Raw genomic sequence first — 15,371 nt, 5'->3', positions numbered from 1 at the left:
CTTTTCATTTTCTACCACCTTAAGTGTAGTACCACACAGTTGGTACGTTTCTCTGTGGTTACTTCTACCCATATGCAGTACTTTGCATTTGTCAAATGAGACCATCCATGAATTCAGGAGAGATCCCATGGACTGGAGCAGTCAAATGTATCACCAATTCACAAGGGGGGGGGGGGTAAAAGGGTGACATGAGTAATTACAGATCTGTTAATTTAACTTCTGTTTCAGGGTAAAGAATGGAGTTACTGGTTAAAGAAGCAATGCAGGATTATCTAGACAAGACTACAATTATTGTTCAGACACAGCCTGGGTTTGTTAAGGGGAAATTTTGCATGACCAATCTGACTGAATGCTACGATGTGGTCAAAAAGGAACTGGATGCAAAAAAAAAATAATTTTGACATCATTTAATTGAATTTCAGGAAAGCTGTTGATACTGATGCACACAGAAGGCTGCTGTACAAATTGGAGCAGCATGCATTAATCGAAAGATGCTGATATGGATAAAAGGATGTTTGAGTGGGTGAAGACTGAGAGTGGAAATCAATGGACACTGCTCGTCATGGACTAACGTTATTAGTGGAGTTCCAAGGTGTTGGGACCACTGTTTTCTACATTTATCAGTGATACTGATAAAATATAACAGGTTTAAGGTCCAACATCTTTTGTCATACAAAAGTTGTCAGCAATATTACATGACAGTAACGATCAATGCAGCTGCAACAGGATCTAGATAAGTTGGGGAGATGGGCCGAAAGGTGTCAACTGACATTGACAAATACAAAGTACTGCGTATGGGTGGTAGTAACCCCAGAGTAATGTAGCAAATGTGTGGCATTACACATCTGCTACAGGGTAGTGGAGAATGAAAAAGACCTGGGGATTACCGTGCTGTCAGATAGGTTTCTGAGCAGTGCAGACAGGCTACCAGAGCAGTTCAAGGGGTCTTGTCAACGTTATACAGCAGGCCCCTGTTATAACGTGGTTCGCTTTATGCTGATTCGCTATAACACTGTTCTTATATTATAACCCGTATCTGACTATAACGCTGTCACAGATCACTATAACGCTCTTTTACAGATTGAATTTTTGGCATATTTAAACAAAATCGTTTCATTTGTTGGAGTCGATAGCTTGAAAATTAATAGCAAAACAGCATTAAAACGTTTCCCACACCGACTTGAGAAATTTTCCCACGCCCAGTGAAATCTTCTCGCACGCTAATTTAATTGCAGTACAGTGACTTGTTACGTAGTTCCGAGATCAACATTTTAAAAAATGATCAAGTATATTGCTTGTAATATTTGTGTTATATGCATTTATCCAAAGTCTACTCATCACTCAGTATCGTATTAGACATCGTGTGAAACGGACAGTTTACTTGAACAGTGTATCATAATTGATGCAACCAACGCAGTTACATTTTCGAAGAGTTAATAATGGCCGATAAGAATGAAAAAGCAACAACGTCTGAGCGAAGACTATAAATGTAAGAAAAAGACTGAATTTGAAAATTAAATTAGACGTTTTGAAGCGAATCGATTCGGGTCAAACACAAGCGAATGTGCGCCATAATTTAGGACTTGCAAGTTTAACTGTAAGAACAATTATTAAAAAAAAATAAAGAATTAATTTTAGCAGCAGGAAAGATAGCTGTTCCACTGCAAGCAACTAGGGCTAGGCCGGCTATTAGGATTGAAATGGAAAGACTTTAACTAATTTTATTGAAGATAATATCCAATGCAGAATTCGGTTAATATTATTAAAAAGAGAGAGAGAGAGATATTAGCCAATATAATGATCTGAAGAAAACTCACATAAAAAAAAAAAAAAAATGTGGAACCATTTAAAACTAATAAGGGCTGGTTGAATAGATTTAAAATCCAGGGAGAAGCCGCAAGTGCAGATTAAGGAGCCGAAACTTTCAAAAAAGAACTTGTTAAAATTATTGAAGAGGGGTATTATGTGTTATACTTCTCAACAAGTTTTTAACATAGATGAAGCAGGACTTTTGTGGAAACGAATGCCTAAAAGAAGTTTCATATTGAAAAAAAAAAAAAAAAAAACATGCCAGGTTTCAAAGCGGCGAAGGATCGGTTGACTTTATTGTTGGGTGGTAACGCTGCTGGGGATTTAAAATTAATACCCCTTTTAGTTTATTTGGAAGAGGGCAAAAGTTCAACCCAAAATTGACACATTTTTCTTGATTAAATTCATCAATTAAATTCATGATTTTAATTGGAATTTTAAGTTTAATTTTGATAAGTAAGTAGTTACCACATATTGTATACATATATATAATAAAGAATATTTTATATGTACAAATATTTGAATATTAAATATTTTGACTGACATTTGTGCATCTTTTCACTATCGTTTATTATTGATTAGGAAATATCCTATGGCACCGACCGCAACTCACAAATACATATGTTACCTTATGGGAATGTGGCGCTCGCTTAGCGCGGATTCACTTAGCGCTCTGTTTTTATGGAACCAATTATCAGCGTTAAGCGGGGGTCACCTGTATATGAACTTTACTAGCAAGAATAAGGAAGGAGGTGATTATCCACTTGTATATAAGGCAATGGGCAGGCCACACCTTGAGTATTGCATACAGGTCTATAAAAATCAGAGAAGGGCAATAAGGTTGCTGAGGGGAATAAAGGGTTTCTCTTACCAAGTAAGGCTTAAGTTCTGCAAGGTGCAGTGTCTGGATACTAGGCACCTGCAAGGTGATCTCACTGCAGTGTTTAGGACTTTGAATGGTTTGAGCAAGCCCAATGCTGGATGCAGCCTCATTGAAGGATGTAGAGTTGCTGGAATGAGAGTAACGTAGCAAATGTGTGGTATTACACATTTGTTACAGGGTAGTGGAGAATGAAAAAGACCTGTGGATAATCCTGCTGTCAAGGTTTCTGAGCAGTGGAGACAGGCGTAAGAGTAGCTCATGGTGTCTTGTCAATGATATACAGGAATTTTGCTAGTAGGGATAAGGAGATGAATGTCTCCTTGTATAAGACAGTAGTCAGGCCACACCTTGAATACTGCATACAGGTCTGGAGGCCTCGAAGGATTTTTATAGAGCTGCTGGAATGAGAACAGAGAAGGGCAATAAGGTTGGTGAGGGGAATAAAGGGTTTCTCTTACCAAGTAAGGCTTAAGTTCTGCAAGGTGCAGCATCTGGATAATAGGCATCTGCAAGGTGATCTTACTGAAGTGTTTAAGGCTTTGAAAGGTTTGAGCAAGCTCAATGCTGATGCGATTCTTCCTCTTGCTCAGATTACACACTGGAGGAGGGATAAATTCAAACTAAGGAAAGACAGTTGCGTGATATGTGTGTGGAAATTTTCACTTAGCCAGTGAGTGGTTGATTGCTGGAACAGGCTTCCATCTGTCATTGTGGAAGTTAATAGCTTGAATAAATTCAAGGAAGAACTGGACAAACTTTTGGAGCAAATGGATAGGGGTTTTTATTTTTTTTTGGCTGATTCTGTATAAGCCTGCTTTCTTGCATCATATGCCACTAATAATGTTAATGCTAACTTTTTTTTACTTATTCAATGATTTCTAAGCTGTATTGTCATATGTTCTTATTGTTAACTTTCACACCAAAAAAGGATAAACATATTCTGTGTTAGTAACTTGAACAAGAAAAAGTAGGCATAGAATTCTGTGAAGGTAAAAAAAAAAATTTCTGCATTGATAATCATGGAATTAAACAGGCAGGCATCCTTTCATTAAAAAATTTAATAACATTTTTAATGTTTATTGTGTGACATAAAACCAAAAATTAAGATATTACCTGTCTTCCATCTGAAGTAACAACCCTTACAAATTTTACTTTTGATGGCACTGTTATACATTTATTTTGTGTAGACGTACTGGGAAGTGACAGTTTTGGTGTTGCAGACTGCACTCTGTTTATTTCCTAAAAAGTGATATAAGCATTTAGTTAATTACTATTTGGATCTATCTAATTGTAAATTAAACCAAATCCAATTAAATTAAACATTAATGAATAAAAACTTGTAGTTTTCGGTAAATTTCCCAAGGATATATATTTTTAAAAACAAATAGAATACTTCAACACATTCAAATGCATCTAATACAGAATTCAAATATTTGAATTCTGTATTAGATGAAATTTTGTTTCATTATTACAATAATGAAAGAAAATATTAAAGTTCCACCACAGGAGATTTCATTAGTGGATTTCATTAAAATAAACAAAAAATGACTTTCAGTTTAACATAAATTAAACTGAAAGTTCATCAGTCCTTGTTTGCAGACGGGGTGCCAATTTTGGCCTCAACTAACAGGCAAGGACATAAGGTGGAATGCAATTAAGGGTAACATAAGAGCAGAATTAGCTAAGCAAATGAATGTCTGCACTTGAAATCTGATGTGAAATATTTTCAAGGTCCATTCCAAACATTTGTAGGGATTGAATTATAGATAGTTCCCAGGCTAGAAGAAACCTATCACTGATCTTGAGCCTGTTGTTTTGTTCTTTAGCTGAACAGCAGGAGTGGTTTTAAGGGTAGGAATGGAGTCTGCCATTGACATGTCCCAGAAACCTAGACATTGTTGAAATGATTGCAGCAACAATCATTTCAACAATGATTGAAATAAATTCACCTTTCTTATGAATAACTTCGTAATTATGATTAATGATTTCCACTCCACTTTCCTCTCAGTTATTACAAAATCATTTAACTCCCTGTTAGAGTTTGATAAACTTCTGGCATCCACTTCCATAAAGAATTCATGTGCGAATATAGATGCAAAAAAATATTCATTCAGTTTGTCAGTGATCTGAACAGGATCATCAACAGTCAAATCATCGATATCAAGTGAACCAATTTGATCCATTCCCTTCCTTCGTGTTTACATAAGTAAAGAAGTTGTTGTTTTTCTTTGTATCCTTTGCCAGAGATTTCTCATTATCTGCCTTCATTTGTTTAACCTCCTTTGTGAGTTGATTACACACTAATTTATATCTGCCATAAACTTATGTGGCCTGATAATATAAATGCATTCCATGCATTTTTCTTCTCTGCCACAAGTCTCTAATTCATCTGACATCTATTTAGGCCTATACCGTGAGAAGTACGTATTTCTTAGTTGGTATGAAAAAGCCTAGTAGCTCCTGATTAATTTGTTGAATGAGAAATGCTTCCCATTTAGTATTTTCTGATGGTTACACCAACAGTTGGTCCCACTGTAGTCATCTTTACGAAAGCAAAAACCCTTCCCTTTATCCTTGATGCTACCGTTAGGATAAAGGGAAGGATTTTTGCTTTTGTATATCTTTAGGTAAATCCCACATCAATACATTGTGATCACTGCCACCTAGTAGTTCTCTCATCTGCAGATTCTTAATACATAAATAACCAGGAACCTTAATAACAGGAATTATTAAGGTTTGAAAATGGTAGAAGGTTATCAAATTGTAGCAGGATATTTAATCTTGATTTTGTAATAACTGAGAGCAAAATGGAGGAGAAATTGTTGAAGTTAAACATAAGAAAAGCACCTGGGGTGGATGGGATCTATCCAGTTATATTAAAGGAGGCGGCAAAGCAACTAAGCAAACCCTTAGCCATAATTATGAGAGCGTCCTTGGACTCAGGGGAGGTTCCCACGGACTGGAGATGTGCAAATGTATCCCCAATTCACAAAGGGGGATCGAAGGGTAATTACAGACGAGTAATTACAGACCAGTTAGTTTAACTTCTGTTCCGGGTAAAATAATGGAGTCACTGGTTAAAGATGCATTGCAGGATCATCTAGACAAGACTGCAGCAATAATTCAGACACAGCATGAGTTTATTAAGGGAAAGTCTTGTCTGACAAATTTGATAGGATATTATGATGTGGTTACAAAGGAACTGGATGCAAAAAAATGATTTTGATATCATATATTTAGATTTCAGGAAAGCTTTTCACACTGTTGCGCATGGAAGACTATTGTACAAACTGGAGCAGAATGGTATTAAGGGTAAGTTGCTGCAATGGATAAAATGATGGTTAAGTGGGAGAAGACAGAGGGTGGTAATCAATGGGTGTTGCTCTTCTTGGACTAATGTTATTAGTGGAGTACCACAGGGTTTGGTGTTAGGTCCAGTGTTGTTTTGTATATTTATCAATGATATTGATGAAGGTATATCAGGCTTAATGTCGAAGTTTGCAGATGATACAAAGGTTGGCAGGGTTGTTAATAAAAGTAATGGCAGTGTGCTACTGCAACAGGATCTAGATAATTTGGGCAGATGGGCTAAGAAGTGGCAACTGAAGTTTAACCTTGACAAATGCAAAGTACCGCATATGGGTAGAAGTAACCCCAGAGAAACGTACCAACTGTGCGTACTACACTTAGGTGGTAGAAAATGAAAGACCTGGGAGTAATTGTACAGTCAGATATGAAGTTTTCTGAGCAATGCAGACAGGCTGCCAGGGCACGTCATGGGGTTTTGTCAATGATATATAGGAATTTTGCTAGCAGGGAAAAGGAGGTGATTATCCCTCTGTATAAGGCAATGGTCAGGCCACGCCTTGAGTACTGCATACAGGTCTGGAGGCCTCATTTTAGGAAGGATGTAGATTTACTTGAGCGTGTACAGAGAAGGGCAACAAGATTGGTGAGGGGAATGAAGGGATCCTCTTACCAAGAGAGGCTTAAGTTCTGCAAATTGCAGTGGCTGGAGACTAGGCACCTGCGCGGTAATCTGATTGAGGTATATAAGGCCTTGAATGGGTTGAGCACGCTGAATTCTCATGGGATCCTTCCACTTGTTCAGATTACGAACCTAAGGGGGCATAAATTCAAATTAAGAAAAGACAGATGTAGAATAGATGTGTGGAAATTTGCCTTTAGCCAGCGGGTGGTTAATTGCTGGAACAAACTTCCATCTGTCATTGTGGAAGTTGATAGGTTGAATAAATTTAAGAAGGAACTGGACAGGCATTTGGAGGGAATGGTGTGTGATTTTTTTTTTTTTTTGGCTGATGCTGCATAAGCTCATACACTTGCTTTCTTGCATGACATGCCACTGCTACTACTACTACTACTACCACTGTTGATAATGAGATAAAGAGTACTGCTTTGTCTTGTTTGCTTCTCTGCAGTGCTGCTTTGAATAACAGTGATCCAACAAATCCACAAAAGTCTGGCTTGTGTGTGTGTGAGAGACCAACCCACTAGTTCCAATCAATATTAAGGCGCCTCCGTAGCCAGGTGGGAAGGAGCAGCAGTGCGTAGCACACGCTTCTTGATTAGACCGGGGTTCGAGCCCGTCACCACCAAATACGGAGGATGCGGAAAGGTCATGGAATGATCACCGCATATCCCCAGAGCAATATGGCCTTAGTTGCTAATGCTCCTAAAAACCAAATAACAACAATAACAATAACCATATCTGCAATAAGGCCTCTGAGGTTGGGATTATTCATACTACCAATTTTAGACACACACACCAACCGTTTATGACTGGTTGAATAATGAAATAAAATAAAATAAAATGATAGAAAAGACTGTAAAATAATATTTACAAAAAACTTTTAATCATTCACAAAAAACTAAACTATAACAAAAGTAAAATAAGTAAATAAGTTAAAATGCATTAAAATATAAATATAAAAGCGATAAAAAGACGATAAAAAACACTAGAGCTTTCGGAGGTGTCTTCCTCCTTCCTCAGTAATAGTGAGACTTAAATGACACATCCTTAAATACCAGGTTCACGGCACACGTGGATGACCAGGCGCATACTCAGCATTCCTTTCACTTGTGCCGGAACCGGAAGTGGGCTGGACACGTGGAAAATTAAAACGTTTGTCTCTTGTCAAAACCACCGCCTCAAAAAGGGGGTGAAGCCTAACTCCCCTGTCTCTGTTTATACTATTGTTACCAGAGGATCCAATCCACAGACGTTCCAGCCACTTGCAGTCCCAGAATCTGTGCGCCCGGTCAAGGATGACAGCGTTGTCGGGGGAGATCTGGTGTTGTTTTTCCCAATAGTGCTCGGCAATGGCGGATTTATTGAGCTCTGCGGTCCGTATCGCTCGTGAATGTTCTCCCAGATGGTCCTTGAGACGCCGTCCTGTCTCCCCCACGTAACATTCCCCACAATCCGGCATGTGATCTCATACACGACCCCACTACTAGAATCCCTAGTAATGGGGTCTTTGACCTGTGACACTACTGTGTGCAACCTCCGGCCCGGAAGCTGCACACAGCGTGTCTGAAAGTCGCGAAGCATCCTCGCAATGTGATCTGACAGGCCCGGATAGTAGGGAACATACACTGTGGTAAGCGGTACAGGCGGAACTACCCGATTGGGCTCTTCCTCTCTGTTGTATTCATCAATGACCCTCTGGGGGTAACCGCACCTCATAAGATCCGTCGTGATTTGCCTAATTTCCTTCTCCCCCTCCTCAGGGGTACTGCAATGCGTTCTCACCCTACCCAAAAGTGCTCTGGCCACACTATTCTTATGTTGGACAGTCTGTGCCGTCCTATAATGTGTGTACTGGCCCCTACACATTGGTTTCCTATAAACCTTAGTTCTAAGTCTGGGGCCTTCCCTATATACCATTATGTCCAGAAATGGGAGGGTACCATCTATTTCTACCTCCGAGGTAAATTTTATGAAGGGGGAGAAACCATTGAGAAACGAGACCACATCTTCCTCTCTCCCCTTCCTTACAATAGTAAACGTGTCATCAACATATCGTTTCCACTTACGCATAGGGAACTCCAATCTTGCGAAAACCCTATTCTCAAATTCCTCCATAGCCAGATTTGCAACAATGGCGCTGATTGGAGAACCCATGGCTGTACCGTGAACCTGTTTATACATCACTCCTTGGAAAACCAAGGTTGTACTAGAAAGACATAATTCAACAGCACCACATATATCTTCTATGTTTAGGTGGGATCTAGCACTTAAAGTACTATCATTTTGATTGATGTAGCATTAGGTGATATTAGTAGTAGATTGTCCCCCCTACACCTGATAGGTGTGAAGAGGTTAGTTCTGGAGAGGACGAATAGGATTACCTATTCTTATAAACAGAGACATATTAGGAAGTTTCACACATTATTAGAGGAGCAGTCCACTGTATTTAGGGGTAGCGACCATTCCAACTTTATTCAGAATTTAAGTGACAAATCGTTAACCCAAGAACAAGAGAGACTATTGGCTCTTGGACCTAAGTTTGCATTGCTACCCCCTAAACCTCCAATTACCGAAACATCTATGGGTATTGAGAGGGCAATTAGCAAGTTACCTGAACATATTGCTAATCAAATTCGTGTTAAAGCTGTTGCCATCCTGGGCCAAGCAAAAACGATTGCTCCAAATCTTACTCGAAACAGAAGAAAGCACTAGAAGAACTTAAAGGGGACGAAGATATTATAATCCTACCAGCAGATAAAGGCAGATCAACTGTGGTATTAACCAAAGAAGATTACCACAAGAAAGCGTTAGACTTATTAGGTGATAATTGTACTTATAAGATTGTTCACAGAAACCCCTTGGCTAGCTTAGAACAGCGTGTAAATAAGATGCTACTTTCCTGGCTAAAGATGGAAAAGATTCCAAAGGACAAGTATTGGTCCATGCATGCAACAGGGTGTCGACTGCCCAGATTTTATGGGTTACCTAAGACACACAAGGAGAATGTTCCATTACGGCCCACAGTTTCCTTCATTGGTAGCCCTACGTATGCTTTATCTAAATATCTGGCGCAGCTGATTTCCCCAGTTGTGGGGCGGTCCACGTTGGTCATTGGAGACAGTGCGGAATTTGTGAACTTTGTAAGGAGTCAAGAAATAGGGGAGGACGAGATGATGATGTCATTAGATGTTATATCATTATTTACTTGTATCCCCATAGCACATGGGGTAGAATGTGTAAGGTTGGCTTTACAAAATGATAATACTTTAAGTGCTAGATCCCACCTAAACATAGAAGATATATGTGGTGCTGTTGAATTATGTCTTTCTAGTACAACCTTGGTTTTCCAAGGAGTGATGTATAAACAGGTTCACGGTACAGCCATGGGTTCTCCAATCAGCGCCATTGTTGCAAATCTGGCTATGGAGGAATTTGAGAATAGGGTTTTCGCAAAGATTGGAGTTCCCTATGCGTAAGTGGAAACGATATGTTGATGACACGTTTACTATTGTAAGGAAGGGGAGAGAGGAAGATGTGGTCTCGTTTCTCAACGGTTTCTCCCCCTTCATAAAATTTACCTCGGAGGTAGAAATAGATGGTACCCTCCCATTTCTGGACATAATGGTATATAGGGAAGGCCCCAGACTTAGAACTAAGGTTTATAGGAAACCAATGTGTAGGGGCCAGTACACACATTATAGGATGGCACAGACTGTCCAACATAAGAATAGTGTGGCCAGAGCACTTTTGGGTAGGGTGAGAACGCATTGCAGTACCCCTGAGGAGGGGGAGAAGGAAATTAGGCAAATCACGACGGATCTTATGAGGTGCGGTTACCCCCAGAGGGTCATTGATGAATACAACAGAGAGGAAGAGCCCAATCGGGTAGTTCCGCCTGTACCGCTTACCACAGTGTATGTTCCCTACTATCCGGGCCTGTCAGATCGCATTGCGAGGATGCTTCGCGACTTTCAGACACGCTGTGTGCAGCTTCCGGGCCGGAGGTTGCACACAGTAGTGTCACAGGTCAAAGACCCCATTACTAGGGATTCTAGTAGTGGGGTCGTGTATGAGATCACATGCCCGGATTGTGGGGAATGTTACGTGGGGGAGACAGGATGCGTCAATAGTGCTCCTTTTTCCCAATAGTGCTCGGCGCCATTGCCGAGCACTATTGGGAAAAACAACACCAGATCTCCCCCGACAACGCTGTCATCCTTGACCGGGCGCACAGATTCTGGGACCGCAAGTGGCTGGAAAGTCTGTGGATTGGATCCTCTGGTAACAATAGTATAAACAGAGACAGGGGAGTTAGGCTTCACCCCCTTTTTGAGGCGGTGGTTTTGACAAGAGACAAACGTTTTAATTTTCCACGTGTCCAGCCCACTTCCGGTTCCGGCACAAGTGAAAGGAATGCTGAGTATGCGCCTGGTCATCCACGTGTGCCGTGAACCTGGTATTTAAGGATGTGTCATTTAAATCTCACTATTACTGAGGAAGGAGGAAGACACCTCCGAAAGCTCTAGTGTTTTTTATCGTCTTTTTATCGCTTTTATATTTATATTTTAATGCATTTTAACTTATTTACTTATTTTACTTTTGTTATAGTTTAGTTTTTTGTAAATGATTAAAAGTTTTTTGTAAATATTATTTTACAGTCTTTTCTATCATTTTATTTTATTTTATTATTCAACCAGTCATAAACGGTTGGTGTGTGTGTCTAAAATTGGTAATAACAATAACCAATCAATATTTTGAATGTCAAAATCTTCCATTATGAGACATTCTAATTTACTGGCAAATTATTTCTCCGCATAATTGTTTTTTATACTCATCACAGTCATTATGCTTATAACTCACTCCTACTCATTATTGCTTTCACAGTGCTTATGTCCTACTAAACTAAGTCAATGCTGTATAGCATCAGGCCCCCCCCCCCAAAAAAAAAAAAAAAAAACACACACACCTCTTCTCATTTCACCCATCCACTTGCTCCAAATGTTTATCTAGTTTTTCCTTGAATCTGCTTAAGCTATCAACTTCTACAATGACAGATGGAAGTTTCTACAATGACAGATGGAAGTTTTCTAGATCCTGTTGCAGCAGTGTACTGTCATTAAGAACCCTGCCAAACTTCGTATTGTCTGCAAACTTGGACATTAAGCCTGATATACCATAATCAGATGAAAGGCCTCCGTAGCCGAGTGGTCAGGAACAGGAGTGCACTAGCGCACGACCAGGGTTCAAGCCCCTGACTGTTGAATATGGTTGACCTGCCAACCCGCACTGGACCAGCGTGGCAGATTATGGTCCATTTCCCTCAGCATGAATTGTTGAGGAGGCTTCCATCCTCCAGTGGGTTGATAATGGCTGCACTTTACTTTTACTTTACCATAATCAATGTCATTAATGAATACAAAAAACAACAATGGACTAACACTGAACCCTGGGGGACTCCACTAATAACATTAGTCCCACTCAACCATCCCTTTATCCATAGCAGCAATTTGCCTTAAATGCAATGTTCCAATTTGTGCAGCAGTCTTCCATGTGCAACAGTATCAAAAGCCTTTCTAAGATCCAAATATATGATATCAAAATTATTCTTTACATCCAGTGTCTTTGTGACTACATCATAGTATCCAATCAAATTGGTCAGACAAGATTTCCTCATAAACCCATGCGGTGTCCAAGTTATAACTGAAGTCTTGTCTAGATGATCCTGCAATGCTTCTTTAACCAGTACCTCCATTAATTTCCCTGGAACAGAAGTTAAACTAAGAGGTCTATAATTACTTGTGTCACCCTTTGATCCTCCTTTGTGAATTGGGGTCACATTTGCACTTCCCCAGTCCACAGGTGCCACCCCTGAGTCCAAGAAAGCTCTTATAATTATGGCTAAGGGTTTGCTTACTTCCTTTGCTGCCTCCTTTAATATAATTGGATAGATTCGATCCACCGCAGCTACTTTTGTTATGTTTATCTTCAACAATTTCTCCTCCCCTTTACTCTCAGTTATTACAAGATTATCTAGCTCACTGCCAGAGTTTAATTCACCTCTGACATTCCCCTACATGAATAACTCCTCATGTGTGAATATAGATGCAAAATATTTATTTAGTTTGTTAGCTGTTGATGATTCTGAGCAGGATCATCAACAGTAGAACCATTGATGTCAAGTGAACCAATCTGATTCATCCCCTTCCTTTTAGAGTTTACATAAGTAAAGAACTCTTTGCTGTTTTTCTTTGCATCCTTTGCCAAAGATTTCTCGTAATTTGCCTTTGCCTGTCTAACCTCCTTTGTGACTTGGTTACAGACCAGCTTAATCGGCTCCTGTGTCACCTGTTAATTTATATCTATCCTATGCATTTTTCTTCTCTGCCACATGTCTAATTAGTTCATCTGACATCCATTTAGGCCTAAATCTTGAACAATATTTCTTAGTTAGTATGAAAAGCCTAGTAGCTTCCAAGATTATTTCTTTGAATGCTTCCCATTTTGAATTTGCTGTTGGTAACATCGTCAGTTGGTCCCACCATATAAAATTTAAATACTGTCTCAGATCACTGTAGTCACCTTTACGAAAGCAAAAACCCGTCCCTTTACTCCTGATGGTAGTTACCGCTTTGAATATATCCCACTTCAGCACCCTGCGATCACTGCCACCTAGTGGTTCCTTCATCTGTAGGATGAAGGGACCATTAGGTGGCAGTAATACTCTTGATCTGATTATCACTACTGATAATCAGATCAAGAGTATTACTCCCTCTAGTTACCTCTTGAACATGCTGCTGTAAAAAACAATCATCCAATAAATCCACAAAAGTCTTGCTAGTGTGTGTGTGACCAACCCACAAATTCCAGTCAATCTCTGGGAAATTAAAATCCTCCATTATAAAACACTCTGATTTACTGGCCCACTATTTCTCTGCACAATTGCTCATTATACTTATCAGATTCATTAGGCCTATAACACACACCTACTCTCAATTTTGCTTTCCCAATACTTATGTCAACACCAAACAGACTCAACATTGCATTGTCCACCAACATCAACTGGATGCACTTCCTTAGATTTTATGTGTTTCTTAACTAACAGCATAACCCCTTCTCCCTTCCTGTCCTGTCTATCCTTTCTGTATACATTGTACTCTCCAAATTCCAATTCTGCACTACTTATGTCTGTGTGACACCATGTCTCTGATATCCCAACAATATCTGCCTTTGATATCTTGAGTAGCACGTCAAGATCATCAAATTTATTAACTATACTCCTAGCATTGGTGTACATGCACCTGTTTCTATTCTTAGTTACCCCAACACAGTCCATGTATTTACTTGTTCCACTATGACTCCCAGCAGTCCTGGAAATCCCCTTGCTTTGCTTTCCAGGCTGCTGCTCAATTGCATTTCAATAGAAGCAGTGCAAGAATCACTTTCATCTCTGCCAGCGGCTACTATTAATCTATTAGTCAGTGTTCCCCCCCCAAGCTAGCAGTTTTCTGACCCACCTAACTCTGCCTCAATAGCATCAACAAATATTCTTGCACCCTCTCTATTTAAGTGTATCCCATCCCTGTAGAAGCAGTTTCTCCTGTTAACAAGCACAGAACAGGCTGAGAAAAATTCTACCCCTTGAGCCTTTCACAATCTCTCCAGGGCTGAATTGATCGACAAGGCTCTCATCATATACTCCCTCCTATCGTGTCTGGGCAGAATTGCAGACCCTTTCAAATTCAACACTAACTCACAGCTTTTTTTTTAACATTGACCTGTACTTGTTAAGTAATTCTGCTGGTCTCCTACTCTCAATATCATTAGTGCCAACGTGTACAACAATATCACCCTTTGTGCCCTTAAAAGATGATATCTGCTCTACAACGTCATCAACCTTTGTGCCCTTAAAAGATGATATCTGCACTACAACGTCATCAACCTTTGCCCCTGGCAGACATATCCTAGGGTATAGGATCAAATTTATTTACTATGATCCTAGCATCGGTGTACATGCAAGTATGCACTCACCTGTTCTTACTCTTAGTGATTCCAACACAGCTCAAGAATTTATTTGATCCATGACTCCCAGCAGTCCTTGAACTTTGCTTTCTGGGCGGCAGCTTATTCCAATAGAAGCAGTTCAAGAATCACTTTCTCCTCTGCGTGTAGCTATTATTAATCTTATTCTGTGTATCCTCCCAAGCTGGCAGTTTTCTGACCCACTTAACACTGTTTCAATAGCATCAGCAAACATTCTTGCAACTTTTCTATTTAAGTGTATTTGATCACTATAGAAACAGTCCCTCCTGTTAAGCATGGACTTCACTGAGAAAATGTCTATCCCATGAGTATTGCAGAATCTCTCCAGGGATGAACTGATTAACAAGGCTCTCATCATGTAGTCCCTCGAATCATGTCTGAGCTGAATTGGAGACACTTTCAAATTTAAACCTAATTGACACTTTTTTTTTCCAACATTGCCCTGTACTTGTTAAATATGTCTGCAGATTTCCTACTCTTAATATCATTAGTGTAAACATGTACAACAATATAAACTTTTGTGTCTTTAAAAGATATCTGCTCTATGTCATCAACTATTGTCCTTGGAAAACATACCCTTGGTCCTATTCCACTTATCCATTTTGCATAATCCATTTCCATGATAATAGAGTCACTGACAAGTAGCTC

General features: G+C 39.6%; 1 protein-coding gene across 1 annotated transcript in view; it reads right to left on the bottom strand.

Moving 5' to 3' along the window:
* LOC150078485 (deubiquitinating protein VCPIP1-like) overlaps nucleotides 1–15,371 on the bottom strand; it is a 326,611-nt gene that overhangs the window by 127,613 nt on the left and 183,627 nt on the right. The window contains exon 12 of the mRNA XM_090384583.1: nucleotides 3,806–3,931. Coding sequence (XP_090240709.1) covers nucleotides 3,806–3,931 — 126 coding nt within the window. The remainder of the gene's footprint in view (nucleotides 1–3,805; nucleotides 3,932–15,371) is intronic.

This window comes from Mastigoproctus giganteus, chromosome 11 (assembly GCF_048544385.1).
Source record: "Mastigoproctus giganteus isolate SK-2022 chromosome 11, ASM4854438v1, whole genome shotgun sequence".
NCBI lineage: Eukaryota > Metazoa > Arthropoda > Arachnida > Uropygi > Thelyphonidae > Mastigoproctus > Mastigoproctus giganteus.
The sequence above is the reverse complement of the archived record's forward strand: the minus strand, read 5'-3'. Positions and strand labels throughout refer to the sequence as shown.